Source organism: Podarcis raffonei, chromosome 9 (assembly GCF_027172205.1).
Source record: "Podarcis raffonei isolate rPodRaf1 chromosome 9, rPodRaf1.pri, whole genome shotgun sequence".
Classification (NCBI taxonomy): domain Eukaryota; kingdom Metazoa; phylum Chordata; class Lepidosauria; order Squamata; family Lacertidae; genus Podarcis; species Podarcis raffonei.
In genome coordinates, this window is record NC_070610.1 from 76,755,195 (window position 1) to 76,777,499 (window position 22,305).

General features: G+C 44.7%; 1 protein-coding gene across 1 annotated transcript in view; it reads left to right on the forward strand.

Annotated features, from left to right (window-relative positions):
* Nucleotides 1-22,305, forward strand: part of FBXO41 (F-box protein 41) — an 82,705-nt gene that overhangs the window by 26,495 nt on the left and 33,905 nt on the right. Inside the window, exons 3-8 of the mRNA XM_053402121.1 lie at nt 10,994-11,204; nt 13,097-13,176; nt 14,444-14,802; nt 15,620-15,855; nt 16,545-16,660; nt 19,821-19,973. Of these exons, the coding sequence (XP_053258096.1) occupies nt 10,994-11,204; nt 13,097-13,176; nt 14,444-14,802; nt 15,620-15,855; nt 16,545-16,660; nt 19,821-19,973 (1,155 nt within the window). The remainder of the gene's footprint in view (nt 1-10,993; nt 11,205-13,096; nt 13,177-14,443; nt 14,803-15,619; nt 15,856-16,544; nt 16,661-19,820; nt 19,974-22,305) is intronic.

Here is a 22,305-nt window from a genome sequence, read left to right on the forward strand (position 1 = left end):
GTGTATGTGTGTGTGATTGGCATTGCAAAACTCATTTTTCTTCGGATCTGCAAAGAGTGAAGTCATTCTCAGATGTGGGCAAAAGACACACATGCACACACACAAATTTCCTCTGAACAATTCCTTCTGCGATCTTCCTTTGTCTTCACAACGCCTCTCGGTTTGGTATCGTCTGTGGATGTAAACACCCAGACGTTTGCGCCTTTCTCTGCCTTCTTTGAAAGCAGGCATTAAATAAGACCAGACATTTCCTACCATTCCCCCATTCTGAATCTCTTCCTTTGTGGTCTATCAGCCAACATTTCCCTCAAGCAACAGCATGGGCACCCCCAGAGGCTTAAATTAATTTTTCAAGTTGGATTTCATGCGTCGTTTTGCTGCGATCAGAACAGATTACGTCCCCTTTCTTCCCAACCTCCCCACAACCCCATGAATGCGATGGATGCCAGATAGCGAGTCATGCTTAGATAAGCAAGTCATTTGCAAGACCTCCCACCACAGTCACTTGAGCACAAGAGTTAAATAATTGTGTCTATGGCAAAATCCATCCTGCCGTTTAGCCAATGAAACCGGGGCGAGGGGAGGGACCCAAAGTTAGCCCATGCCTAGTGAGTGGTTGGCAGTAGAAAAAGAATTCTGACCAATGGCAGAGGGGTCGGTGGGATTGATCTAAAGCCTTTTTTCTTTTCTTTTTTGAAAACATTTTTATTTGATTTTACAATACAAAATTATAAAAAATTCAAATACATATCCGTATACATATCTGAAGGCAACTCTGTTTAGGGAAGTTTTTAATGTTTGATGTTTTATTGTGTTTTAATATTCTGTTGGGAGCCGCCCAGAGTGGCTGGGGAAACCCAGCCAGATGGGCGGGGTATAAATCATCATCATCATCATCATCATCATGGAATATGCATATATCTGTAAGATCACCACAGTGAGGACTTCTTTGGAGAGCAAGATCCCCTTGATTCCAGAACCATCTTGCTCATGTCCTGTCCTCTACAAGGTTTGCATTTCCTGTTATCTTTTGCGCCACCTGCAAAACATGCGAAGAACACCCTCCCCAGCTTTCAGGATGCTGAACTCAGACCCTCCAAATGCACCTATTTTCCAGGGACAGTCCCAGATTTACAGAAGATGCCCCAGTTTCTGATTTGATCCTGGAATGCTCCGCTTTTCCTTACGACGTCTCTATTTTCGTCGGAGAAATGTTGGAGGGTATGGAGTGATCTGACCCCAGAGCCATCTGAAGGCAGACCTGTATAGGGAAAGTTTTCTTTAATGTTTAATGTTTTGGTATGTTTTTATATATGCTGGAAGCCACCCAGAGTGGCTGGGGCAACCCAGTCAAATGGCTGTAGTAATAATAATAATAGTGGAATAGAACGTCCCTATTTTCATTGGAAGGTTCGTATAGTTAAAGCTATGGTTTTCCCATTACAGTGGTACCTCGGGTTAAGTAATAAATTCATTCCGGAGGTCCGTTCTTAACTTGAAACTGTTCTTAACCTGAAGCACCACTTTAGTTAATGGGGCCTCCTGCTGCTGCCACGCGATTTCTGTTCTCATCCTATAGCAAAGTTCTTAACCTGAGGTACTATTTCTGGTAAGGGATGCGGGTGGCGCTGTGGGTAAAACCTCAGCGCCTAGGACATGCCGATTGCATGGTCGGCGGTTCGAATCCCCGCGGCGGGGTGCGCTCCCGTCGCTCGGTCCCAGCGCCTGCCAACCTAGCAGTTCGAAAGCACCCCCGGGTGCAAGTAGATAAATAGGGACCGCTTACTAGCGGGAAGGTTCCGTGTGCTGCGCTGGCTCGCCAGATGCAGCTTGTCACGCTGGCCACGTGACCCGGAAGTGTCTGCGGACAGCGCTGGCTCCCGGCCTATAGAGTGAGATGAGCGCACAACCCTAGAGTCTGTCAAGACTGGCCCGTATGGGCAGGGGTACCTTTACCTTTACCTTACTATTTCTGGGTTAGCAGAGTCTGTAACCTTAAGCGTCTGTAACCTGAAGCGTCTGTAACCCGAGGTACCACTGTAGTGATGTATGGAAGTGAAACCTGGACCATAAAAAAGGCTGATCATCGAAGAATTGATGCTTTTGAATTCTGGTGCTGGAGGAGACTCTTGAGAGTCCCATGGACTGCAAGAAGATCAAACCTCTCCATTCTGAAGGAAATCAGCCCTGAGTGCTCACTGGAAGGACAGATCCTGAAGCTGAGGCTCCAAGACTTTGGCCACCTCATGAGAAGAGAAGACTCCCTGGAAAAGACCCTGATGTTGGGAAAGATGAAGGGCACAGAGAGAAGGGGACGACAGAGGATGAGATGGTGGGACAGTGTTCTCGAAGCTACGAACATGAGTTTGACCAAACTGCAGGAGGCAGTGGAAGACAGGAGTGCCTGGCGTGCTCTGGTCCAGGGGGTCACGAAGAGTCGGTCACAACTAAACGACTAAACAACAATTTTCATTGGAGAAATGTTGGAGGGTGTGTGAACTAAGAGAACAATGACAATTCTCTCGCTCTCCATCAGAAAAATCCACGGCTCTGCTCCCTGTGCAGGGAACTGTTCTGCCAAACAGCAAATATGTGGTTTTAACATCAAGGGAGAGAAAACATCATAGATATTCACACAGCATCCTTTCTCTGCAAGAGACGGTTTCTTCCTTCCCCTCTCGCCCTTGCGGTGCAACTGCTGCAAAGGAGCTGAGCGTCTCTCTACTGCCATTCCAACAGATCAGGAAGGATCAGGCCCCCAGGGAAGCAGTCTGAATATTCAAGAGAACAGCGGCTGCCTGAGAGCCTCTTCCTTTTTAGAAACAGCTCCCCCTGGTAACTCCCACCTCCCTGATCTTTACTTAAAACGGGCATTTGCATGGAGATGGGATCTGCACCGCGCTCTCAATTAAATTCACGCTGCAGGATCAGGCAGGTTCCCACCATCGCAGCGTCAAGGGAATGTTCGGAAATGTTCTGAGTTGAAAGGGTTGTTTGGCAGGAAGCGAGACTTTCTTCCCTGTGAGTTTTTGACACCCGCCACGCTGTTTGCAAAAGTTGGTTTTAATTTAATTTATTTTTTTAGTAAAAAAAAATACTTGTTTTTATTTGAAAAGGGAATAGGCTGCCTTCATGAGCAAAATTATGCCTTTCTTCCATCTCGTGTTTCCGGCACAACTGTCTTTCTCCTAGCCAATCCCGACCGCGTGATGACTATGATGTCATCGCAAAGGATGCCTACCAGCTGGTGATGATGTCATCACGCAGCCGGCTCAGAAGCCACACCTATTTGAAGCCACACTTCATTGCGAATGAGAAATTCCACCCCATAAATACCCAGGGAATTTTGACTGGTGCCTTCATTATACAGCTTTAGATGCAAAAAAAGTTCCTTTTTAACTAGGCCTTTGGCCAATTGACAACCAATGCCCTTTTAAATGGGTTGTAGAAGAGGGAAGTATTGGCTTGTTCCCGTATTTTGTGTTTTTTACATTATTTATATTGTGTTTTTTACATTGTAATTTTATGTTGTGAACCGCCCTAACATCTACAAGTATAGGGAGTATAATAATAATAATAATAATAATAATAATAATAATAATAATAATACCTTTTGCTTTCTCTTGAGGTTTAGATGAGAGGATCTCTCAACCCCCAGCCCCGCTGCCACGTCTCGTCAACAGCCAATTACGCTGATGGACAGCTGGCTATTAGAAAACACCGAGGATAACGATTTAGTCTCTTATTGACAATGGCCAGGAATAAATACCGAGGGTTTGGTCTCCATGGTTTCCCCCTGAACTTGAACTTGCCATTTCAGCTCTCCTCCCGCCATGTGCCTCTCTCTTTCTCTCTCTCACACGCTTGTAGATTTGAGAGAGGAATCGTTAACAGAGGTGTTGTTGTTATTTAAATGCTAACAAGGTCTAACCCCAGAACTCCTTTCTCAGAGAGAAGACTCTCTCTTTAAGCACACCTAGGTAACCCTATCCCAAAACCAGTTGATTCTGCTAGGAAGTGCTTTCCCTCCCAGGAGCATTCAATGGCAAATAATAATAATAATAATAATAATAATAATTATTATTATTATTATTATTATTATTATTATTATTATTATTATTATTTTATTTATATCCTGCCCTCCCCAGCCATAACCAGGCTCAGGGCGGCTAACATCAAAATATAGATACATTAAAACATAAAATTCAGCAATCAACTGAGATACAGCTTAAAATCTGAATAAAATCAAATAATTTTAATTGGCACCAACCAATCCCTAAAAGGTTAAAAGTGTGGCCCTCACCGTAACAACTTCATGATGAGTACCGGCAACTTTTTCTCTTGAAAAATAAATAAATCACTGCTTCTAGGACAGAAATGTAGAAAAACCGAAATTAATCGGCTTGGTGGGTGGGTGGGTGACTGACTGACTGATTATTTGATCAATTGATTGATTGATTGATTGATTGATTGATTGGCTTGTTTGGGTGGGCAGGTGGAGGTACCACCACGTGTGGTGGAGACCACAATTGTGCAGAGTCTGTTACGAAAAAGGAGCAATGCAGCAGCGAGCTCCAGATGGCTGGAAAGCTAAACAGGATGTTGATGCTTGGGACTGTACCGTGGGAACAAAGGAACAGTCTATTCATTGTACTGAGCACCGGATGTTAGCTCAGAGTGTCATCTGACCTGTACTGGAAGTACAGGGGAGGAGTTTATTTCTCTCTCTCTGCTGATGGTGTTAAGAGAGTGCAGACACGTTTCTCTGTACTGCTGGAAAGACAGAAATAAAGGCATGTAAATACATTTCTGTCTGTCTCTTTCCCCTCCCTGGAAATGGCAGGGGAGGAGTGGTGTGTTCTTCTCACGTTAGAGGAGGATCGCCGATTGAGATCTCGCCTGATCTTGCCGGGAGTCGCAGACGGGGAGGTCAACAAGGAACTCAAGCCGGGTGCCTGGAGAGTGGCCAATTCCTCTGACTAGGCTTGATTCTTACAGAGTCCACATCTGGATTGTGATTCCACCCTAGAACATCTGGCTCTGCAATCTGGCAATAGGCAGTGACATCCATGCCACACCACGAACCAAAATTTTGGACTCTGCATTACGCAAAGGGTTCTGCGCCATAACTGATCCTACCCAACACAGAGACAGCGTCTTCTTTTTATGCACCCCATTTATCAATTTCTCTGTGTTTTAATAGTAACTAAGATAAAAACTGGATGTTAATGCACAGGAAGATAACTTATCAATAGTTATAAATGGGACCCGGTTTAGGGTAATTTATGTAGAAATAGCTTTGCAATGTTTGGTCTTCAACTAAGTTTAGACCTACTGAAGTCAGTGGACCCAGCTTAGTCCTGTTTGTTAATTTCTTTTCCCCCTAAAAATTTTTTATTCATTTTATAACACAAATAAAAAACACAAACAGAAAAGACAAACAATACAAACAAATTCTTGTCATATCCTTATTTTTCTGAACATTGTTAAGTGGGGTTCCCCAAGTCCCACCTACTGGATTTTCATTTTACTTCATCTTTAGCAGTTTACATATATAATAGTTTCTAACCATCTTCCCCCCCCCCACACACTTACTTTAACCATAAAAAAACTTCACATTTTATCACTTATAAAATGCACTATCTTCTACTTGTAACCCTACTGCCTATCTCCACTTCCAAAGCTATTCTAAGATTTAAATATTAACATATTTTTTCAAATATTCCTTAAACTTCTTCCAGTCTTCTTCCACCGTCTCTTCTCTCTGGTCTCGGAGTCTCCCGGTCAGTTCCATCTGTTTGTTAATTTCAGCGGTTGCAATGTATGGACATACATTTTGCTCAAAAGGTTGAATAACCCAACTGTGCAGGAAGGAAGGAAAACGCCTCTCAGTTCGGGAAGATCCCTAAACGCTCCCTGTGTGAATGCGAGCGATAACACCAGCCCTGCCATCTCCTCTCTGCGCCCTGGTTTCTTGGTGACCCCCTGGCTCTAGCTGACCCACATTCGGTGCCAAAAATACTCTGACCTTTTCAGAACCCCCTGCAGGCCTGGCAACTGCTTGGATGCCCCAGGGAGGCTGGTCTGTTCTGTGTGTTGGAGAGAGGGAGGAAGGAAGGAAGGAAGGAAGGAAGGAAGGAAGGAAGGAAGGATATGTGTCCACGGGAATGAGCCCGTTCATGGCCAATTATGGGTGTCACCCCAGGGCCTTCCCGGGGAGGGGGGAGGAAGCATGTAGTTGGGAACTTTTTGGGGTGTGAATGGCACCCCAGGACAGATCGTGTCTGCAACTAGAGGTACCACTGTATGCCAATAAAGGAGATGATAGAGATAGATGATAGATAGATAGATAGATAGATAGATAGATAGATAGATAGATGATAGATAGATAGATGATAGATAGATAGATAGATGATAGATAGATAGATAGATAGATATAGATAGATAGATGATAGATGATAGATAGATAGATAGATGATAGATAGATAGATAGATAGATGATAGATAGATGATAGATAGATAGATGATAGATAGATAGATAGATAGATAGATGATAGATGATAGATAGATAGATGATAGATGATAGATGATGATAGATGATAGATAGATAGATAGATAGATAGATGATAGATAGATAGATAGATAGATAGATAGATAGATAGATAGATAGATGATAGATAGATAGATAGATAGATAGATGATAGATAGATGATAGATAGATAGATGATAGATAGATAGATAGATAGATAGATGATAGATAGATAGATAGATGATAGATGATAGATGATAGATAGATAGATAGATGATAGATAGATAGATAGATAGATAGATAGATGATAGATAGATGATAGATAGATAGATAGATAGATAGATGATAGATGATAGATAGATAGATGATAGATGATAGATGATGATAGATGATAGATAGATAGATAGATAGATGATAGATAGATAGATAGATAGATAGATAGATAGATAGATAGATGATAGATAGATAGATAGATGATAGATAGATGATAGATAGATAGATAGATAGATAGATAGATAGATAGATAGATAGATGATAGAAGGAAAATGAGAGCCTATGTGGTTCAGAAACTTCAGCCGGAATTCAGCGGCCAGGTTGCTCACCGGAGCAAGACAGTCTGAGCATATTACACTGATCCTGCTCCAACTGCACTGGCTACCAAATAGTTTCCGGGCCCAATTCAAAGTGCTGGTTTTGATCCATAAAGCCTTAAATGGCTCAGGACCACAATACCTCAAGGACCGCCGCTCTCCATATGAACCTACCTGGACCTTGAGATCATCTTCTGAGGCCCTTCTTTGTGTGCCTCCTCCTCGACAGGTCCGGAGGGTGGCAACACAAGAACGGGGCCTTCTCTGCAGTGGCTCCCCGTCTGTGGAATGCTCTCCCTAGCGAAATTCACCTGGTGCCTTCATTATACACCTTTAGGCACCAGGCAAAAACGTTCCTTTTTAACCAGGCCTTTGGTTGACCTGATCAACATCCCATAACCTTTTCAAATGTGGCTCTTTTCGAAGGGGTTATTATTGGGTGATTGCTGTTATTTTTATTTTATATACTGTGATCCTTTTCTGTGAACCGCCCTGAGACCTCCGGGTATAGAGCGGTATATAAATAAATAAATAAATAAATAAATAAATAAATAAAGTGAGTGTCAGGCTAGGACCAGGGAGACCTGAGTTCAAATCCCCGCTCAGCCATGAAGCTAACTGGGTGCGACTTCAGGCCAGACACTCCTTCTCAGCCTAACCTACCTCACAGGGTTGGTTGTAATGATTCAATGAGGAGTGGGGGGTGGAGACCATGTTTGCCACCTTGCTCTGCTGCCTCCTACATTGTTTCTGCTGCAATAGCAGCACCGAAGTGACTTCCCCAGGGTGCAAGGCTGGAGGTCCTGGGCTGCCCAGACGGCAAGACCCCCCCTTTTGGCCTCACTGATGGGGTCCAAAAGAGAGAGAGGTTGTAGAGAAATGGAATTCAGAATATACATACTGTACCAATTGTGTAGCAGCTATAAAAACAGTAACAGTAATAGTAATAGTACAGTGGTGCCTCGCAAGACGAACGCCTCGCAAAATGAAAAACTCGCAAGACGAAAGAGTTTTCCATTTTTGAGTCGTTCTGCAAGACGAATTTCCCTATGGGCTTGCTTCGCAAGAAGAAAGCCCATAGGGAAATCTCTGGGGACCTCTTTTAAATGCTGGCGGTGGGGAGCAAAGGCTTTCGCCCCCCTCCGGCCTTCAGATGAGGTCCAGGAAGGCCGGCGGGGGCCGAAAGGCATTGCTCCCCACCGCCAGCATTTTAAAAGAGGTCCGGGATAGCAGGGAAGCGCGCTGCGCTTTCCCGCTATCCCGGACCGCTTTTAAAATGCTGGCCATCGGGAGCAGGGACTTTCGCCCACCGCCGGCCTTCAGAAGAGGTCCTGGACCTCTTAAAATGGTCCTGGACCTCTTAAAATGCTGGCGGGCGGCAGCGAAGGCTTCGCTGCCGCCCGCCAGCATTTTAAAATCTCCCCGGGACAGCGGAGAAGTCTCCGCTGTCCTGGGGGCTTTTAAAATGCTGGCGGGCGGGAGGAAAGCCCTCCTGTCCCCGGAGCTTGCGGGGTGGGAGGTGGGGAGAAGGGCTTTTCTTCCCACCGCCAGCCTTCAGAACAGCCTTCTGAAGGCTGGCGGTGGGAAGAAAAGCCCTTGTCCCACCCCCAGCCTTCAGAAGAGGTCGGGGGACCTGGTCTGAAGGCGGTTTCCATAGGAACGCATTGATTGATTTTCAATGCATTCCTATGGGAAACCGTGCTTCGCAAGACGAAAAACTCGCAAGAAGAAAAAACTTGCGGAACGAATTAATTTCGTCTTGCGAGGCACCACTGTAATTTAGTTATACCCCGCCCATTTGGCTGGGTTTCAGCACTCTTGACAGCGCCAACAGAATATTAAAAACACAATAAAGCATCAAACATTAAAAACTTCCCTAAACAGGGCTGCCTTCAGAAGTCTTCTAAAGTGAGATAGTTGTTTATTTCCTTGACATCTGATGGGAAGGCGTTCCACCGAACTGCATGCTGAACATCTGCATCAAAGTTTTACAGTGTCGGATGCCGCTGTTCACAGTCCATCAGACACACAAACCATCTTCTAGGATGTTCCGTTCCATTTCTCTTGCTACAGGTTCTCCTGTACAGTCATACCTCGTGTTGCGTTAGGTTCATGTTGTGTCTTTTCGGCTTGCAAACGTGGCAAACCTGGAAATGTATACTTCTGGGTTTTGCTGAGTGCATGTAGAACCATTCTGCGCACTTCACAGATGCGCAGAAGCACTCTGTCGCGCTCTGCGCTTGCGCAGAAGCGCCGCTGTAGTTGGGAACTTTTTGGGGTGTGAATGGCACCCCAGGACAGGTCGTGTCTGCAACTAGAGGTACCACTGTATGCCAATAAAGGAGATGATAGAGATAGATGATAGATAGATAGATAGATGATAGATAGATAGATAGATGATAGATAGATGATAGATATAGATAGATAGATAGATAGATATAGATAGATAGATAGATAGATAGATAGATAGATAGTTATAGATAGATAGATGATAGATAGATAGATAGATAGATAGATAGATAGATAGATAGATAGATAGTTATAGATAGATAGATGATAGATAGATAGATAGATAGATAGATAGATAGATAGATAGATAGATGATAGATAGATAGATAGATAGATAGATGATAGATAGATGATAGATAGATAGATAGATAGATAGATAGATAGATAGTTATAGATAGATAGATGATAGATAGATAGATAGATAGATAGATGATAGATAGATAGATGATAGATAGATAGATAGATAGATAGATAGATAGATAGATAGATAGATAGATGATAGATAGATAGATAGATAGATGATAGATAGATAGATATAGATAGATGATTGATAGATAGATAGATAGATGATAGATTGATTAAAGGAATCTTAACCGCAATTCAAGTTTGGTTTCTGAAAGCCACACGTTCCTTTGCATCTTTCTGTGTATTATAAACCACTGTCCAGCGAAGGGTCCTTTAATTCTTCCAGCTGGGTGTTACAAACTCAGAGGAAACTCAAAGCAAAAATTTACGGAAAAATGGGATGGTTATAGAAGATATGTTCAAAAATAATAGTTTTGTCTCTGTGCTAGCATTCAAGTGATAAAGGAAGTAAAAGGAGGTGGATAACAATTAAGGATTTATTATGTTTTCAGAATGTGTTAGAAAATTTATATAGAAAGGTGTATTGTTTTGCGTACATTCGATTGTAAGATAAAACATATGTGAAGGGACTTGACAGAAAGTCAAAATTGAAGAAAAGATTTTGTATGATAAAAGGGGGAAAATATTTAATTTCATTATTATCAGTTGTGTGTGTGTGTGTGTGTGTGTGTCTGTACATATGTGTGTTTTTGTATGTATGGAATGTTTGGGAGGAAATAAGACGGTAAATAACAAATAACAAAAAAATCCAGCCGGCTGTTACAGTTTGCCTGTAGGTTATTGTTGTACATTGTTTCTAAATTTATTGCTGTACATTGTTTTAATTGTCTGTTTTAACCATATTTGCACAGCAGTTTCTAATGTTGTGAGTGTCCTCTATTTCAGAGGCTTCTACTCTGCAGCCTATTATAGTTGTTTTAACTGCAAGTCTTTTAGTTCTTATGCTCTTACAGTTGTTTTAACTGCGTGTCTTTGTTTGTTTTTAGTTCTTATCTGTTTTAATTATCAGTTTTTATCCATCCATTATCCGTGTTTAATCTTGTATTTTATTCAGATGTTTTATCCTACGCCTGTTTCTTTGTCCTCATTTGCTCTAACAATTATCGGTTAAAAAAATCCTAGCTGCTACTTTACTTATATGCTTTTTTAAAATCCTGGTCTGTGACCATAATAAAGTTCATTCATTCAGTTTGCCTGTCTCTCGCCTTCCTGCCCACAGGGAAGTGATCCAGATCGACCAGTTCCTGAAGGAGACGGCTGCCCGTGAGGCCAACGCCAAAGTCCGCCTCCAGCAGTTTATCGAGGAGCTCCTGGATCGGGCCGACCGAGCCGAGAAGCAGCTGCAGATCATCAGTAGCAGCTGTGGGACGACCCCCAACTGCAGCCTGGGGAGGTGCAGCGTGGCTGGGTCCAAGAGCACAGGAAGACCGGTACCCGAGCGACGCCCATTCTAAGCATATAGGAAACTGCTCTATGCTGAGTCAGACACATCGGTCCCTCTAGCCTTAGTGTGACCTACACTGAACAGCAGCAGCGGCTCTTAGGCAGGGTTCTCTCCCAACCCTGCTTGGAGATCTTGGGGAGTGAACCCGGGACACCTTGACATACGAGGCCGAAGCTGCCCCACTGAGCCGCCCCTAGCAAATGGCTCTGGAAGGGGAGAAGAGCCATTAGGGGATTGACTGGCCATGGGTGGGGTATGGTCTGAGGATAATGCCAGGGGCCAGATAGAGAGCCATAGTGAAGCCTCAGGTCACAAGGGATTCACTTTTGCCGCTTACCCCCAGGACCGAGGAGAGAACAAACGCACCAGGGAAGTTCCTCTTCAGAGAAAAAAAGTTTTATTGAGATCTGCGCACAGAGGTGGCCAGTGGGATCGTTCCCAAAAGACTGGCCCCCAGATACAAATAAGCAAGCATCTTTATACCTGAGAACCTGCCCATCTCTCTTCAAATTCTCCAATCAGCTGGCAAGATTGTGCTTATTACCTAATATGGCATATGGCTATATGGCTAGCTAAGCCCCCTCCTCTCCCATGTTTGTGTATTATTCAACTTTTGCATTACTCAAGCAGAAAGCATAAAAAACAGGAAACATGTCTGGCCTCTGATAGCAACAGCAGTTGCGGTTTCAGTCAACTGTCTCCTTTGCAACTGCGCCCGACTGCGGTTTCTGTCAACTGCCTCCCTCGCACCACTAAAAATAAGTTTAGGCACAGATAATATTGATGAGCCTGCCTTCTCCCTTCAATAGTTGTCAACTTTTCCCTTTTCTTGCGAGGAATCCTATTCGGAATAAGGGAATTTCCCTGTTGACAGCTATGTAGAGAGCCCTGCGGACCGCATTTGGCCCCTGCACCAGAGGTTCCCCACCCTTAAATTATATTTAATATCTCAAGGGCTGCCTCTACCTACATGAACCTACCCAGACCCTGAGATCATCTTCTGAGGCCCTCCTTCGCGTGTCTCTTCCTCAAAAGGTCCGGAGGGTGGCAACAAGAGAACAGGGCCTTCTCTGCAGTGGCTCCCCCTCTGAGGGATGCTCTCCCCAGGGAAGTTTGCCTGGCACCTGCATTATACACCTTTAGGTGCCAGGCAAAAAAAAAGTTCCTTTTTAACCAGGCCTTTGGTTGATCTGATTTACATCCTATGCCCTTTTAAAATGTGTTTTGTTTTTGTTTTTTGGAGGGGAGGACGCTATTGGGTTGTTGTTTTTCTTTTTGTTATGTATTTTGTGGTTTTATATTCTTGATTTTATTCTATGAACCGCCCTGAGACCCCCGGGTATAGGGCGGTATATGAATTCAATAAATAAATAAACAAATAAATGTATTTCTTTTTTCCTGCATTGTAAGGGGTTGGACTAGATGACCCTTGGGGTCCCTTCCAACTCTGCAATTCTACGCTGCTATGGTTTAAAACATGGGTAGGCAAACTAAGGCCCGGGGGCCGGATCAGGCCCAATCGCCTTCTCTATTTGGCCCGTGGACGGTCCGGGATTCAGCGTGTTTTTACATGAGTAGAATGTGTCCTTTTATATAAAATGCATCTCTGGGTTATTTGTGGGGCATAGGAATTCGTTCATCCCCCCCCCAAAAAAAAATATAGTCCGGCCCCCCACAAGGTCTGAGGGACAGTGGACCGGCCCCCTGCTGAAAAAGTTTGCTGACCCCTGTTTTAGAGGCAGGAATCATGTATCACCAGGGTCTCTTCTGTGATGCTCATGTGGGGGTGCAAAAGGGGGGTGGTTCTGCTCAAGCACTCTGTATCTCATCCATTGGGGGGGAAGGAGTCTTCTGATCCCCAGTTTCTTGTCTCCGCAGAGAGACAGGCACTCGGTTCCCGGAGCAACAGCACACAGTTCCTACGCGGTTTCCAACCAAAGATCATCTTCCAGCACCGGGTGAGGAATTGTTTGTTTGTTTCATAAAATTTAGACACTGCTTGACTGAGGAAACACACAACCATTCTCAAAAACGATAAAACAATAAAATTAACCAACAAAAAATGAGAACAACAATTTAAGTGAAAATACAAACAGGCTAAAAAAACAGATGAAAACTCGCATCAACTTTCAAAACGTCTGGGTAAAGGTAAAGGTAAAGGGACCCCTGACCGTTAGGTCCAGTCGTGACCGACTCTGGGGTTGCGGCGCTCATCTTGCTTTATTGGCCAAGGGAGCCGGCGTACAGCTTCTGGGTCTTGTGACCAGCATGACTAAGCCGCTTCTGGCGAACCAGAGCAGCACACGCAAACGCTGTTTACCTTCCCGCCGGAGCAGTACCTATTTATCTACTTGCACTTTGATGTGCTTTCGAACTGCTAGGTTGGCAGGAGCTGGGACCGAGCAACGGGAGCTCACCCCGTCATGGGGATTCGAACCGCCAACCTTCCGATCGGTGTGGCGATCACACAGGGTCCCCGGACATTTCACCATCTATTGATCCCTGTGCCACCACTTTATTTCTCGCTGCCACCACCAGGCCCTACTTGGTACAATACTGAGTCCAGTCAGGGTGAAATTGGAACATAAAATTCTGTTTATTTATTGCAGTTTAACAAGCATGTGGTTTCATAAACGGTATTGGTCCATTACAATCATGGGCTGCTTATGCAGACCTATAACTTCCGCTACCTGCTCTCACTCACTAAACCACCTCTCAGATATTTACTTGTCTTCCTAGCCCCAAACTGTTCCTGACTCAGCTTATTTCGCTACACTCACTCCACCCACTCACAAACTCTATCCCAATTTACTCCCACTCCAACCAACCACCCAACGAACTCCTTCGCCCCTCCCAGAGCTGGTTTTATAGTCCCTCTGACTCCACCCCCTGGGTTCTGATTGGGCAACCTGTTTAACTATTTCACCATCACTCTCATATGTTAACGTCAGAATCAGCAAGCCCTAGGCTCTGTGGTTTAGACCACAGCGCCACCCACGCCCCTTGTCTAAACGGGAGTGTTTTTAGCAGGTGCCGGGAAAAGTAACATGATGCTGCCTGCCTGATAACAATGGGCAGGGAGTTCCAAAATATAGTTCTTACAAATACAGAATAGGTATAACATACCCGTCAACTGGCCCGGAACAGAAATGGGACAGGCCAAGGGCTGGTCTGGATGGCCTTTGGGTGCCCCTTCCCGCTAGCACTTCCCTTCTGTGCTTCCAGAGCCTCTAGCCGTGCCAAAGCCGTCTCCCAGAGCTCCGGCTGCTACGACAGCGACAGCCCTGAGCTGTACCAGGGGGACGAGAATGCCGATGGGCAGTCCTACCAGGGCGGGCAGAACCGAGGTTCGGACAGTGCTTTCGACAGGCCCGGTGGAGTGAGGGCTTCGGGTCTCCGCAGGCAGGCCATCCAGAACTGGCACCGCCGCCCTTACCGCAACAGCACCGAGGGAGAAGAAGGAGACATCTCTGACGTGGGCTCCAGGACCACCGAGTCGGAGGCCGAGATGTGGGAGACCGAGCCCCCAGCGGAGGCTCAGCAGGAGAATTTCTCCAGGACCAGAAACAGCTCAAGGCTGCAAGGTGGGTCTCCTCTGCTGCGAAGAGCAGGGCATGATGGGTTTTCTTTCATAAACCATGTTTAGTACGACATTTAATGCAGCTTGTATTGGGTCAGAGGAACAGCGGCCATTGGGAACCCCCAAAAGCGAAGTCTGTGGGCCTAGAAATTCTGCTGCTGTTGACATCCATCTGTCTTGAGAGAGCAGAGTTGAATTCCTGACTCCCAGAAACATATTTTTAAGACCTCTCGCTGAATAAACTTGCCAAAATTAAGTCACCTTCCTTAAGACTCGATGTTTAGAGCATTAATTTGCTTGTGTACTATTATAGTCTAATAGATTGTTGGCTATTGCTTTATTTGATATAAGTAATTCATTTTAAAATTATGATTGATAATGACTTCCTGCATTGGATCAGATTGTTGCAAATACAACGTATGTCCTTTGTTGTATATGTTGTGGCCGCAAACCGCCTTGTGTATCATATTATACAAAGGCGGTACAGAGGTACCTCGGTTTTCAGACGTCTCCATTGCCGAACTTTTTGGCTTTCGAATGCCAAAAACCCAGAAATAAATGCTTCAATTTTCAAATGCACCTCAGAAGTCAAACAGCTTCTGCTGTGTGTATTTGTTGTTTTTCACAATTTTCTCTACTGAATTGGCAGGCTGCTCAGCCTTGTAACATTTCGGAAGTCGAACGGTCTTCCGGAATGAATTACATTTGAAAACTGCAGTACCTCTGTACCTACAAATTAAAAAGTGAAAGGAAATGGAAAATGAAACAAAATGACACGCCCTAATGTGCCCAGGCAACTTTATGGATCTCTTATGTCACAGCCAAGTCTGAAGGAGGGAAGGCAGTCCGGCCGGAGAGAGGCAGCCCGGCTCGCTCAAACGAGGTCATCAGCCCCGAAATCCTCAAGATGCGAGCTGCTCTCTTCTGCATCTTCACGTACCTCGACACCAAGACGCTGCTGAGGGCAGCCGAGGTTTGCAAGGACTGGAAGTTTGTGGCGCGGCACCCTGCCGTGTGGACCCGGGTACTCCTGGAGAACGCCAGGGTGTCGTCCAAGGTGAGCCAAAGTCTTGAGATTGCTGTGGCTTACTGGCTTTTGTTGTCTTTTTGTGTTGTTTTTCAAAAAATAATTTTTATTTGATTTTACAAGCATAAAGTTGTAACAATACCAAATACATATCCATATATAGAGATTTCTCTGAATTCCTCGACTTCCCTCCATGGGTCCTATTGTCAACATTTTCAACTGCGTATTATTACAGAATCCATATTTTGTACCTTTCCATATTGTCCATCATATTAGTGACATTACAAGTGTTGTTAAAATCCTGCTAATGTTTTCATCTGCTTACAGTGGTCTCCTAAGGTAGATTATAAACTTTCCCCATTCTTTCTTGAAATTATTGTCTTCTTGGTTCCTGAGCTTTCTGGTCAGTTTTGCCATTTTGGCATATTCTAACAGCTTAATTTCTCATTCCTCTCTGGTGGGGATTTTATCTTCTTTCCACCTTTAGGCTAGTACCATCCTTTTTCTTTGTTTTGTTTTGTTAAATTGAACTCTATGATCCAAATTTTGCACCCATTTTCTCATATGTGTATCCTGGTTCTGATCCAAGTTTAACCAGAGCTTGTAGGATTTTGAAGTTACGCCTGTATCCAAATGGGAGATAAGCAGAAAGTCAGGGCCTGGCAGGATGCGGATGAGTGGCGCTTGCCTGGCATTTAATGTCCCTTGTTCTTCCACAGTTTCTGGTCATGCTGTCACAGTGGTGCACCCAAACACACTCCCTCACCCTCCAGAACCTCAAGCCCCGTCAGAGGGGGAAGAAGGAGACCAAGGAGGACTACATGAAAAGCACACGGTGAGTCAGACCCTCCTGGCAAGTCGGTCAGGGAGACTGACAAGCCGGAAGGTGTGCAGAGGTGGGTGTCAGATGCTGGTGGTGGTTGCTCGTGAGTAGCCAGGCAGGACTCTGACCTGTCTTTTACAGGTTTTATTGTGCAAACTATTTACAGTGCAGATCCACAAAGTTCATGTTTGTCTTAGTCACTTGCAGAATCCGGGAGTGGCCCCTTCTGGTTTCTCCCCCAACATAAGAACTTCGGCACCCCAAGCCTCCTCCTCCCCTCCTTGCGTCTCACCCCTCCCCACAAAGTGGGTGATGGAAGGGGCGCGTGTCCCTCCTGGCCAGCTTGGCTAGGTGAGGCGCTGGGGCTCTCAGCAGCATCCTTGAGCCCTTCCCCCTCTTCTCCACTGGAGGTGTGGCTTTTCCCACCGCTGGAAGAAGAACTGCTCCTCAGGAGTTTTGGAGGCTCTCTGTATCCCAACAGCCCCCCTGCCTCCCTCCCCTGTTCTGATAGCAGTCCCCTGACAGTGGGCAACCAATATGTTCAAGGATCTGGAAACCAAGCCTGATGAGGAATGGTCGAGGGAGCAAGGTTGTTTAGCCTGGAAAAGAGGAGGAGACTGAGAGGAGCTATGAGAGCCATCTTCAGATATCAGGCTTAACATGAGTCCACAGTGTGAGGTGGCAACAAAAAAAGCTAATGCTATTCTAGGCTGCATCAACAGAAGTGTAGTGTCCAGATCAAGGGAAGGAATAGTCCCGCTCTATTCTGCTCTGGTCAGACCACACCTGGAATACTGTGTCTAGTTCTGGGCACCACAATTTCAGAAGGATGTTGACAAGCTGGAAGGTGTGCAGAGGTGGGCGACCAAGATGATCAAAGGTTTGGAAACCAGGCCTTATGAGGAACGGTAGATGGAGCTGGGTAAGTTTAGCCTAGAAAAGAGGACACTGAGAGGAGATATGAGAGCCACCTTCAAATATCTCAAAGGCTGTCACATGGGAGAGGGAGCAATATTGTTTCATCCTGCTCTGGAGTGTTATTGGGTTATTGTTCTTATTTTGATTTTATATATTGTGATCTTTTCTGTGAACCGCCCTGAGACCTCTGGGTATAGGGTTACCAGACGTCCCCATTTCCTGGGGACAGTCCCCGGGTTTGCGAATAAGTCCCTGGACAAATTCCATCAACGGAATGTCCCCAGATTTCATCTAATGTCCCCGGGAAACGCAGCAGCGGCCGTCTCAGCAGCCCGGAGCAGTTGGCTCTGGCTGGCTTCAGGAGCTGCTCAGAAGTCCCCACATGATGGTGGCGCAGGGGCTCTCAGACGCAGCTTCCGGGCTGCCTCCACCTTCCCTGACCCCAGCAACTAAGCTGCGAAGGGAGGCTTCATGCTGCCTATCGGAGAAACCTCACAACTCCTACTTGCGTGTAAGCAGGAGGGGGCAGGGATCTCTCAGCTGGGAAGGGAAGCTTCACACTGCCTATCAGAGCTTGCGTGCAAACAGGAGGGGGCAGGGATCTCTCGGTTAGGCAACGGGAAGCCTCCCTGCCCAGCTGAGGGATCCCTGCCCCCTCCTGCTTGCACGCAAGTAGGAATGGGATTGGGGCTGCTCCGATGGGAAGGGAGGCATCGTGCTGCCTGAGCCTCACCGCCGCTGCCACTCTCAGCCCTCCTTCTCCGCCTTCCATGCCTGACCCACCGCACACTGCTTCCCCACCACCACTGAAAAATGAACAACTCAGGGGCTGCCAAGGCTCATGGAGAAAGGAGACAGAAGCCTCGGAGGAAGGGGAAACGTGGCGGTTGAGGTCCAGGCGACAGTTGCCTCTCAGCCACCGCCATCACTGCAGCATCAACGTCCCAAACGTGTAGTATTTATTTATTTAAAGTGTCTTCGGATTCATTGAAAAAAAATCTGGTAACCTTATAGGCCGGTATATAAATTCAATAATAATTTTAAAAGTTACAAGAAATGAGATTCTAACTAAACCCTAGGAAGAACTTTCTGAGGGTGAAAGCTTTTCAGCGGTGGAACGGTCTTCCTCAGAAGGCGGTGGACTTCCTTGGAGGTTTCTAAGCAGAGGCTGGATGGTCATCTGTCTGGGTTGCCTCAGTTGTGATTCCTGCATTTCAGGGTGCTAGACCAGTACCTGGGAGACCAGAATTCAAATCCCCACTTAGGCATGAACAAAGCTCACTGGGTGACTTTGAGCTGGTCACTGCCTCTCAGCCTAAGCTACCTCACAAGATTGTTGTGAGGATTAAAAAAAAAACGGGGTTCGGGGAGAACCATGTATACCATCTTGAGCTCCTTGGCAAAAAAGAGATGAGACTGTACTGTACTGGCTGTCACTTAGTTTCTGGGCCCAATTCAAAACTTGACCTCTAAAGCCTTACACGGCTCCCCATCTGCAGAATGCTCTCCCCAGAGAGACTCACCTGGCACCATCCTTACATGTCTTTAGGCGCCAGGTGAAAACATTGCTATTTACCCAGGTCTTCAGCCATAAACAGCCTGTTAAATTGTAGGGGGAGGGCGCTGTACAATGTAAAATGAAAGACCCATCTTATTTCGAATTAATGTATGTAAATGAAAATATCAATTATTATTACATGAGCACTGTTCCACAGCATTTGATATTTTCATTTACATACATTCATTCGAAATAAGATGGGTTTATGAAGCAATTCTATATCCTCCCACTACGCTGACGAAGAATTCTATCAAACAGTAGTCAATATCCGGAATCACCGTTCAGTGTTGCACATCATCTTTGCGGAATACACAAAGTTTCACTGCTTGTCTTTCATCGTACAAAGTCTGGTACCTCGCATCATTTAAAGATTTTCAGAGACTTTGAGACTAGAGATTTCATTTTGGACTTGTTAGGGTCTGAAGGAATTCTATAAAAGATTGTTTATTGCGTGTGTACATGCCTAGACATTGTTGGCGTTCTCTTTGCAATGCATGGGTTTCTTTGGTTACTTACTGAAGGAAGCCATGGCAGTTAAAGACGTATAAAACTGCCCTGTGTTTTGTGGTGCAAAGGGTTGTGGGTTCGAACCCCACATTGGGCAAAGGAGTCATGTATTAAAGGGGGTTGGTCTAGATGACCCTCGTGATCCCTTCCAACTCTACAATTCTGATGATCTGGACCTTTCCTTCACAGGGGCTGCCTCGAAGCTGGCCTGGAGTCGCTGTTGAAGGCCACCGGAAGCAACCTCTTGATTCTCCGTATTTCGCACTGCCCCAACATCTTGACAGATCGCTCCCTCTGGCTGGCCAGCTGCTACTGTCGAGCGCTCCAAGCCGTCACCTACCGGTAGGAGGACAGAATGCAACTCTCTTTTTATAATACTAATAATAATAATAATAATTGCATTTTTTAAAATTTACACATACCAAAAAGAAAAAACAATACATAACAGAAAAAGAAAAAGAGAAAGAAAGAAAGAAAGAAAGAAAGAAAGAAAGAAAGAAAGAAAGAAAGAAAAGATATTTGTCAAATACACAAAATTATTCAAGGAGTACAAACCATGATTTGAATAATCTATACACAAAATTGCTAGAAAGAAATTACAGTGGTACCTCAGGTTACATACATTTCAGGTTACAGACTCCGCTAACCCAGAAATATTACCTCAGGTTAAGAACTTTGCTTCAGGATGAGAACAGAAATTGTGCGGCGGCGGCACGGTGGCAGTGGGAGGCCCCATTAGCTAAAGTGGTGCTTCAGGTTAAGAACAGTTTCAGGTTAAGAATGGACCTCCGGAACGAATTAAGTACTCAACCCGAGGTACCACTGTACCTTCATATTTCTCCTTTTCGTTTTCATTCTTTACAGTCACTTTCTTTCCGTTTCACTATACTGGTTTGAGTCCCTTATATGTTTGTCGACTTCCCCCTATCTCTATGCGGCTTCAACATTTCTCTTACATTTAAATTATCTGTATTCAACTGTTGAAAAAGAAAATTCCCTTATATCTGTGGAATTAATCTAGGCACAACTGAGTGTTGTTATTGGAACAGTATTTTGTCAGGTAATTTTTAAAAGAATCCCATTCCTTTTTTTAACCTTTTCGCCTGAGTGGTTTCTTATTAATTCTGTCATTTTGGCAAGTTCGCGACAAAATGAGGTTCTCAACCAATTTAGAAGTGTGGCAGTGTGGTGCAGTGGTTAGAGCGCCAGACTAGGACCTGGGAGAGAGCAGGGTTCAAATCCCAGCTGGGCCAGGGATGAAGCTCACTGGGTGACCTTGGGCCAGTCGCCGACTCTCAGCCTAGCCTACCTCACAGCCCTGTTGTGGGGATGAAATGAGGAGGGGGAGAAACAGAAAGAAACACAAAACAATCAGATAAAGTAAATAAGAAGCAGAAGCTAACCTTGTTTTCCACTGGCAAAACTGGACCTTAGGCAGAGTCTCTTTTCTTTTTTAATTTGCATTTTATTTATTTGTTAACATTCTTTATATTACATCGGTAAACGTTGTCATATTACATTACAGGACTTACTATTGTAGCACGTGAAAGTAAAGTTGGTACCCACTTAGAGTGAACAAGGATCAGGCAGACACAGCTTTTTGGAGAAAGAGAAGGTGAGGTTTTATTGCTGAGCAATAAGGACCCAGTTGGAATCTTTTCCAAAAGGACTGGGACCCCGAGAGACAGAAATCCTGAGGTCTTTATACCTGAGCAAATCACAGCAAATCACAGATCATGAGACAATCATGAGACAGTCACGAACGCCAGCAAAAATTAGCCAGTTAGCGTGCTTCTTGCCATGCTCCCAGCTCCTGGTCAAGCGCAGAGATCTACTCCCAACTTCTGCTTTCCGTTGTCTGCACAAATGATGCACAATGATGCAGAATCTAACCTTTCTCCTGACAGAACAGGGAGTTTTGGAGTTTTTGTGGTTTAGCCCTTCCTGTTCTGTGGATTATTTTAGCCTGTATTTGAGGGGATTTTGTACCAGTGTCTATGATACATGTCTTCCCCTTTGTTCAGGGTACAAGGATGTTTTCTAGGGGAAAGGTCGGTTCTAAAGTTGCTGTTCCAAGCAGTTTGCAGTTAGCTAAGGCAAAAGCTTTCCTTTGATTCAAAATGGATTATAAAAATACTGTAAGCCCTGTTATGTGTGAGCATACATGAATATATTGATTACTGATAACTGATTATATGAATAGCATAAGGGTAGCCCTTCTTTCCTTGCCTCACTATAATATAATTTCCAACATGTATACATAAATTATATACAAATTTTATATACCGAGAAAGAAAATGAAACAAAAAAAAGAACAAAGAGAAAAACTAAAACAAATCCCCCCCCCAAATCATATACATACCAACACACTAGACTGTCTTTCCCATTGTATATTCCTTTTTTACAAATGAATGCACTCTTATAATTGTATATTTCTTTACATATTATCTAATACATCCCTATATCAATATGTGCTCTTGGTCTTATTTCTCAACTCAGTCTCACTCCAACGTCAATCAATTGCTAGCATAGATAGCGAACCTTTGCTGTATTTTTGATCATATGTTTTATATCTATCCCACTTTTCCATAAATTTTTGTTTGGAATTGCCTCTCAGGGTGTTTGTTCACTGTGCCATTTCAGCAAATTCCTGTAGCTTGTAATGCCAGTCTGT